Source organism: Hydra vulgaris, chromosome 05, assembly GCF_038396675.1.
Source record: "Hydra vulgaris chromosome 05, alternate assembly HydraT2T_AEP".
In the NCBI taxonomy this organism is placed as follows: Eukaryota; Metazoa; Cnidaria; class Hydrozoa; order Anthoathecata; family Hydridae; genus Hydra; species Hydra vulgaris.
The window spans coordinates 40,322,485-40,331,421 of NC_088924.1; the positions used below are offsets into that span (position 1 = coordinate 40,322,485).

The window sequence follows — 8,937 nt, forward strand, 5'->3', positions numbered from 1 at the left end:
TATTATTTAAATAGCTTTTGCGCTTCCTGCCTGGAATTGAAACCAGTTCTATATTTACTGTGAATGAAAAATATAAAATGAGTTTAAAATGTTGCTGTTAAAACTTGTTTTTTTGTCAGGTGTGAATGGGGTATTAGCTAATATGCACCAACCAATATTTTATCTATGCATAAAGAACATTTATTACAACAACAAAAAAAGAAAACAAAAAAAAACAAAAAATTTTTTTTTTTCTAGTTGTAATAAACTGTTTCTTTATTATTCTTTTTTTTTTTTATAGATATATATATATATATATATATATATATATATATATATATATATATATATATATATATATGTATTTTTGCTTTTATCAATATTTATCATATGGAGTTTCAAATACTTTATCCAAAATTTATCATCTTTTTATTTTTATATTTATTAACTGTTTATTATAAATAATATTAAAATTATATCACATACTTTTTTTTAAGTTCTTGATTTTAAAATTTAATTTTCGAAGAATATTTTATTCTTTTTAAAAAAAAATTTATTTTACTATTTTTTTTATTTTTAACTTTTTAATTTTTAAATCAACTTGTTTTAAATTAACTTATTAATGAAAAAACTCTTACACAGCAACAAAAAACAATGACAAAAAAAATGGTAAGAACAAAAAAAACTTTTTTAACTTGAGTAATTTTTAGTTCAAATTGTTTTTTATGTTTATTAAAAAGTTTTCAAGTTGTTTATAAATTTAATTTAATGAATTGTTATAAAGCAAATTTGTTTAATAATTTTAATCTAATTTCAATAGTTTTTACTTTTAATTTTTAGGTTTTGCGTTGTCAGTTTGATGGTGGTCAAAGAAAGACATTGGATGGTTTAACTTCTAGCTCTACTATTAGACAACTTCAAGAGGCTATTTATCAATTGACTTCCATCCCACAGTCTATACAAAGAGGTTTTCGTAAAAATATTTTCAATAAAATTCAACAAAACATTTTTATTATTACTTGTTATCAGTTTTGTTGAGCTTTTTGTTTTTTATTTTTTAACTTTTGATTTACTTTTCATTTTTTGACTTAAGCTATTAAGTAAAATAAAGAAATTAGTTGTTAATAAGGGAATTAAGTTTACCTTAGAAGTTGTTACTAAGAGGATCAAGCTCTTATAAAGAACCATTTTATAAGCATATATTTTAAAGCAGAGATCCTTTTAAATAATAATAATAGAATTTAATTCTAATATTATTTTAAAAATTGAAATTAATTGAAATAGAAATTACAGACAAAGAAGGTTTTTTACTTTAATTTTTTTTTTTAAGTTTTAAAAATTTTCATAAGCTGTTATAGGTATTTTCTATTCTATTTTCATAAGCTTTTTTTATGAAGTTTTCATAACTTATTTTAATAAGTTTTTTATAAACATATTAACAATAACTACTACTAATATATTATTAATAAGATACCTTATTTTATTTATCTGACTGTCAAGGAAACAGTGCTACTTATACACTGAGTTGGCTGATTTGGGATTTGAATCAACAAAGCTGCTTTTGGAATATTCGTGAATTAAGCGGTGCATAGAGCCTGAAGTTAGCTCATTACTACTAATAAAATAAGTTTTGAATGTTTTGTTTAAATATATCCTACTTCTATTTAGTGATGTGTAGATATCCTCCTAACACAATTGACTGTACAAACCTAGACACTTTTAATTTTTAATTTAGTGATATGTGGATATCCTCCTAAAACAATTGACTTTACCAATCCAGACACTTTAAATTTTTTTCTTTAGTGATGTGCGGATATCCTCCTAAAACAATCGACTTTGCAAACCCAGATACTTTGCTCGAATCTTCTATAATAAGATCAGGTGATGTCTTAATCGTTGAAAATCAAAAAGTGCTGGATAACTCAAAGTCTTCAAGTTTAGCATCAAATTGTTCAAGAAAACTTGTTAGAAAGTAATTTATGAATAATTTTTTGATAATGAAATTTTACTTTTTCAATTATTATATTGTACCATCTAACTTGTTAAAAAATGTTTAACTAGATTTGTTTTTTTCAAATATAATTTCTTTGTTATGAAAAAATATTTTGTTTTTATTAGGGTTGTTCCAGCTGATAATTCATGTCTTTTTGCTAGCTTGAGGTGCATTTTGTAATTATTCACTAAAGGTTGATGTATTATTTTAACAGAGTTAAGTCTTCTAAAATCATCTTCAACCAAAAGATTTTTCAAATTTTTGCTCAAAAAGATGGTTTCAGATGAAATAAATTAAAATGTTTATTTTTAAAAAAAAATACAGTTAAAGATAAAATTTACTTTAGGTGTCCTTAATACATAGGCTTTAGACCTACTGTCTATATTTTAGGTCTTCTGTCTAGGTTTTAGGTTTACTGTTATAAAATTACTTAATTACTACTTAATTACAATGTAATTTTTATATATATGCCTAAATAAAAACATAATCAAAAAAAAATGTTTAATAAAATATTTTAAAATTTATAAAAAAAATTTAAACAAAAATAGTATATATATATTTATATAATAGATAGTATCATAAACAAAAATAGTATAACATAAAAACATAAAGAAAAAACAGATCAAAGAAGTTTATAATAAGTTTGTGTATTGTTTCACAGTTTTGTGCTTTTCAACTCAGAAATTAACGCAGATGATTTACGAGTTCTAGCAGCTGAGTGCATTGCGGCTGATCCAATAACATATAATGATGCATTTCTTGGAAAATCCAACACTGACTACTGTCTTTGGTTAAAGCAGAAGGATCACTGGGGAGGTTAAACGATTATATTTAAAATAACCATACTAATCTTTGTTCTGAATGTTTTTTTTTCTTTTAAACAATGCTTTTTTTTGACAAAACATCAACCAATCAACAATTTTTTCTTTGAATGATATTTTTTTAAATCAATTTCACTTTATAGATCCCTAAGAATCATGTTTTCATTTAAGGAGCAATAGAGATTAATGTTTTATCTACTCAAAATGAGATTGAAATAAATGTTGCAGATATTCAGTCAGGAAGAATGGATGTATATGGTAAGTTCATTTAAGAACATTTAAAAGTCATATTTTTCTATACTTCAGTATGTAGTTATATAATTATTAAGTTTGTTAGTGAATAGTGCATATTACAGTACAACTTCTGTAATTCAAAATCATAAGAAAGATAAAAATCTAAACCAGGGAGATGCTTTTTCTTATATTCCTTGTTTCTTGAAACAGTTTATGATTTGGTCTGGAACAGAATATCATGCTTTTTCAGCATAAATATAGTTGTTTATGCTGAAAAAGCATGCTATTCTGTTCTATTATATTAAAACTAAAAATGAAATGGGTGAAACTTGTGAATAGGCGATATTTTATGTTAATTAAATCATTTGTTTCGTGTGTATGAAATATTTTTAGGAAAAATGCTTAGAACAAAAAAGTGCAGGTCAGTATATTCTGTTTTAAGAAATGTTAATCAACTCTGCATCTAAATCTTATAGTACGATCAACTAAACATTCACCAGAATTATTAACATTGTGAATATTAAAAATTTAGGTTATTGAGTCTATTGAAGTTAATGAGAGTTAACATGTAAAGCTATTTTACAAATTTCCAGCACATTACTCTACTAGTTTTGCCATAAATGTGCCTTGTAAATGTATGTTTGAATTATTTCCTGCTTATATACAAAATCAACCAGAAATTGAAGAATTATGAAGTGAAATTCAGATAAATCATTTAATTCTATAAATGCAGTTAATGCATTATTGTTGCATTATACTTACATTGCAATAAAACTATAATTACTTGCATTATACTATACTTTCACATAATTTTATGAAATCTATTAGTAGAAGTGTGCAGAATGCTCTGGTGAAACTCTAACAGGTGTGAAAATGTTAGAGTTTTTGTTCTATAATATAAATATATTATATTATAAAATGAATGTGGGAAATAAGCTTTTATAAATCAAAGCCCAATATTTTACAATATTTTTATAATTAATATTTTGAATATAATAATAACATTATAATAGTTATAAGAATAAGAATAGTAATTATAATAATTATAATAATAATAATAAATTGTTTTAATTTATTTTTGTTTTATTTTTATTAATTTATTTACAGGTGAAAATAAAAACTACCACAAACGAGTGTTTCTTTTATATGACGGAATTCATTATGATGCAATTGGATTAGAAGAGAATGGAGTTATTACAAAAACTGTGTTTCATACGTCTGATGTTAACATACAAATTGAAGCCCTTGCATTAGCAGAAGATGCAAAAAAGGTTTTTCATTTACAATTTTATTGTATTGTATAAATAGTTTTGTTAAATATATTAGCTTTTATTAATAATAACAATATTCATAGAATTTAATATTCACAACATCAAAAAAACTCAAGAAACAAAAACAAAATAACAACATAATTCATAGAAACAATAACAAAAGCAAAAAACTAAAACCATAGATAGAAATCCCAAGACAACAATAAAATGCACTAAATTACTACAAAAACAACAAAAAATGCATAAAAACAAACACACACAAAAGTAAAGCATCCAAAGATATAACTACGAGAATAATATCAAAATTTATAGAAACAAACACAATTTGATAATTGTTTTCATTTAAAAATGTTTAAAAAATATGTTTGTTTTTTACTCAAAGTTATAAGGTTCTCCACTTAATAAATGAAAGTAAACAAAATAAATATATGCTGGTAGTAATCTTTTTCTTCTATTTCCTTGAGGAATATTCAATTGTCTTAACGTCTTTGCAATAGTTAAAATAATTTCAGAACCGAGCAAAGTCTTCACCTAAAGATACCATTTAAGAACTTGAGATTTTAATGGTCTGGAAATTGAAGCTTAAGTTAGGATTCCATAATATACTGCAATTATATTATATTAAATTATATAACATAAAATCTTGATAGGCATATTACATTTTAAATAAATATAATGCTAACAGATATTTCTGGTTGTACCTGTTATTATTAACTAAAAGTTCTTGAAACATAATTTATAAAAGTCAAGATTTTTTTTTTAATTTTTTTATATTCTTGACCAATTTTAATTTTGTATTTTTATATATAAATTTATATATATTTTTTCAAATTTATAAGAAAAACTCTAATTTAAACCTAAATATCTACAATGGCTTTCACTAATGTCTAATAGCTTCAGCCTCAACCTGTTACATAAGACCTGTCTTAACCTGTCGCATAAGACCTATCACAACCTGTCACATAAGATCTGTCACAACTTGTAACATAAGACCTGTTGCTACTTGTCACATAAGACATATCACAACTTGTCACGTAAGACCTGTTACAACCTGTCACATAAGACCTGTCACAAACTGTTACATAAGAAAGATCACATTCAAGATAAACTGCTTGTTTCAAGCAATCAAACAGTGATGAATTTTTGTCAAGGTTGATGTGTCCTCAGTAAGAAGAATCACTTTAGAGGTAAGATTTCAAGTAATTCTTTAGTAAAGATATAAAACAAAATAAGATCAAAGTCTTGTGGTATCCTAGAAATTACTGGAAATTAAGAAAAGTAGTGTCCATCAAGGGTAACTTTAATACTGCTGTTGGAAAGTAAAAAATGCTCAAAAAAAATGTTCCACCTATGATGTTTTTTAGTGTTTATATAATAGATTGTGTTTTAAAGGTTATAATACGCTACAGAAAATATATAGTATTCTTCCATTATATATATATCCATAAAAATATCTTCACAATCTCATCGAACAGTTGTATTCAACAACAATGGCTTCTAATTTCACATCATGATAGATATTTTTCTCAGACACAAAAAACCGTTTTAGTGTCTTTTTTTGTTTTTTTGTGCACTGCTTTGGATGTTTGTTATGATGATAACTTCAAGTGGGATCTTCTATTTAATAAGGTTCTTCCTGAGATGTAATCTGATAATGTAAAATTTTTATCTAAATAAATTTTTCTTTGCAAATACATCATGAATATATAGTTTCAAATGAACCATGACTTCACAAACTTATCTAAATTTTTCCATGCTGAATAAAAAGATAATGCTACTATATTTAAGAATGGAGTCTATTCAAGACCTTGGTTGCTTCAGAATAAAATCTTTTTGTTGTTTATAAGAACACTTTTTTTAGAGAAAGAAAACATTGTCAAAATATTACCTATGAACCAGTTCCAAATTATTAATTATTAATTAGATAAACTTTAAATTTTTAAAAATTTAAGTATTTAATATTTCTTTTCAAAAAATTATCAAGAATAATTTAATTGCTATTTATCATTTGTTAATTTGTTATTCATCATTTAATTTTCTACTTACCATTTGTTTTGCTACTTATCATTTGTTAATTTGCTTCTATTATTACTACTAACTTATTTATTATTATTTGCTACTAACTACTTATTTATTTTGCAATTTATCATATAATATAAGTATCTAATTAATTATTTATAATTTATAAAAAAATTATTAATTATAACTAAAAATAAATTAATTATATTTAACTTAAAACGAATAATTATAAATTAATAGTGATTTTTGATTATAATTTAATAGTGATTCACCAACAAATGATGAATAGCAAATTAAATGATGAGTAGCAAATTAAATGATGAGTAGCAAATCGAATGATCGATAGCAAATCGTTGATTTGCTATCGATCATTCGATTTGCTACTCATCATTTAATTTGCTACTCATCATTTAATTTGCTATTCATCATTTGTTGGTGAATCACTATTAAATTATAATCAAAAATCACTATTAATTTATAATTATTCGTTTTAAGTTAAATATAATTAATTTATTTTTAGTTATAATTAATAATTTTTTTATAAATTATAAATAATTAATTAGATACTTATATTATAGAATAATTCTAAATATAATTGATACAAATTATAATAATTTTAGAAACGTCAGTACACCGATTTGGCAGGTTTCACATTACGTTGTTTAGTTTGCAGCACACCACTTACTGGCCAATCTCAAGCACAACAACACGCTAAAATTACCGGTCACATAAATTTTGGAGAAGTTTGAAAAAAAAAATACTAATAAAAATTTATTTATTAAAATAATATTTCCATTTGTTATTTTGGTTCTATTGTATCTTAGTAATTTCTGTAATATATTTCAAGCAATCGAACTATTTTATGTCATTAATATGTTAATTTATGCAATTTTATTATGTTAACAGTTGTGAAATATTACATGTCACCTGCTTACCACTCTAACTTTAAAAATCATACTGACGCTATCCGTAGTGTGGCTCCAATTGTTCGCATTAAGTTTTTTTAAGATCTTTTTTTGATATTTCTCAAACCTGTATGTGCCTTTGAATATTTTTCTCTATATATTCACAATGACCAAAATAAATTGATAAATTAACTCTGCAGAAAACAATCAATTGTTAATGGAAAAATGGATAGTATGACAATCATCAGCGGTGTTCCTTAAGAATCAATTTGCGGACCAAATTTCTTATTTTTACAAACTTCTTAAATTTTCTAACATTTTAAACTCAATTTTTATATTTTAATTCAATTAATTTATTGTAATAAAGTTATCAATAGTTTGTATCTAACCGTAAATAAAAGTTTTAATAAACTAGTGTGACGGTTTAAATTTGTAGGGAATAACTATCTTTAAATATTAAAACTAAGTACGTATTATTTACTTGCGTTCTGCTATTCCTATTGATAACAAGTTCATAAAAAGAGAAAGTTTGACGTTCTAGAAGACTTTAAAAGTTGTTATAAAAGTTTAACTTTGGATCGCACGAATGAAATACAAAATAAAATTTTATTAAAGTATTATGCAATGCCAAACAATTAAATTAATCTTTTTTGAAAATCTTTAAGTTTCATCATTGTTAGGTAAATTATGGAAACGTAGCTTGATGTATTACTAATGTAGAAATTTGCAAATAAAAACACGACTGCTCTGAAATTTTACCGCCAGGTAAAACTTGTGTCAACTAAAAGTTTCTAATTTTATCTCTATATTAATAGAGACAATTATTATTATACATAAGTTCTAAAAAAGATTTTATCAAAAAATTTAAAATCTATTAAGGAATTTAAATTTTAGAGAGCGCAAAAAATAAATAAGTTAGAGTCTAAAAAAAAAAAAATGATTTAAAATCCCAGTGAGAGCAACATTGTAAGAGTATTTCCATTCCGAGCTTCATGTTATTGCTATTTTTTTAATCCACCGTCATTTGAGACCAGTAAGAATTTACAAAATATTAGAGTTTGCACCTGACACAAACTTTAGCTGATTTGAACACTAAAGGATCATGGATCCGTTCCTAATATGTTTCAAAGAGTTAGCTCAAACGCTAAAATATCATGGATCCGTTCCTAATATATTTTACACCAAGTATTTTAACAATCATTTAATTTTTCGAATGTTAAAATCAACAACAGTTTTTTTTTTCATCTTTTTGAAATGTATAAGATGTGTTGACATATTTTCCAAGTAGTTTTAAACTTAGCATGCATTGTATTGCCAGCCTTTTTTGTTCATTATTTAAGTTTTTTGCTTTTCAAAAAAGTTGCGTCTTTTACCAACTTAAAAGTTTGCAAATAATTTATTCCAGAAATAATTGCAAATAATTTATTACACTTATTGCAGAAATAATTGCAAACAATTTATTATATTTATTGCAGATATAATTGCAAACAATTTATTACATTTAGCTCGTTCAAGACAATATATAGTTTTATAATTTTATATTACATAATTTTTTTTATTGCAAGTTATTAACATCAATTATAAATCAATTTATTATGAAATTGACTTTGTTTCTTAAAAACATATAACTTTTGAAATGCAAAGTTCCCCTATATTACAAATCCAAATGCTAAAACGAGAGAGGGAAAAAGCAAAGCTTGAAAATAACGATTTTT

At 23.9% G+C, this 8,937-nt stretch overlaps 1 protein-coding gene across 2 annotated transcripts; it reads left to right on the forward strand.

The window, feature by feature from the left end:
• Positions 1-527: 527 nt before the first annotated feature.
• Positions 528-7,172, forward strand: LOC100206652 (ubiquitin thioesterase OTU1). 2 transcript variants are annotated; one of them, XM_065798191.1, is made up of 8 exons: positions 528-648; positions 820-946; positions 1,783-1,951; positions 2,098-2,139; positions 2,634-2,788; positions 2,965-3,051; positions 4,135-4,298; positions 6,938-7,172. In XM_065798191.1, exons 1-8 carry the CDS (start codon positions 634-636, stop codon positions 7,064-7,066), a joined length of 888 nt encoding a protein of 295 aa, XP_065654263.1. In that variant the 5' UTR covers positions 528-633; the 3' UTR covers positions 7,067-7,172. The 2 variants fall into 2 exon arrangements, with proteins under 2 accessions (XP_065654263.1, XP_065654264.1); XM_065798192.1 differs by lacking the exons at positions 528-648; positions 820-946 and adding an exon at positions 1,480-1,579.
• The last annotated feature ends 1,765 nt before the right edge of the window (positions 7,173-8,937 follow it).

Coding starts and splice junctions, on each gene's coding strand:
- LOC100206652 (XM_065798191.1), top strand. Junction 2,789..2,964: donor GCAGAAGGATCACTGGGGAG/GTTAAACGATTA, acceptor TTTTCATTTAAG/GAGCAATAGAGATTAATGTT. Junction 3,052..4,134: donor AGGAAGAATGGATGTATATG/GTAAGTTCATTT, acceptor ATTTATTTACAG/GTGAAAATAAAAACTACCAC.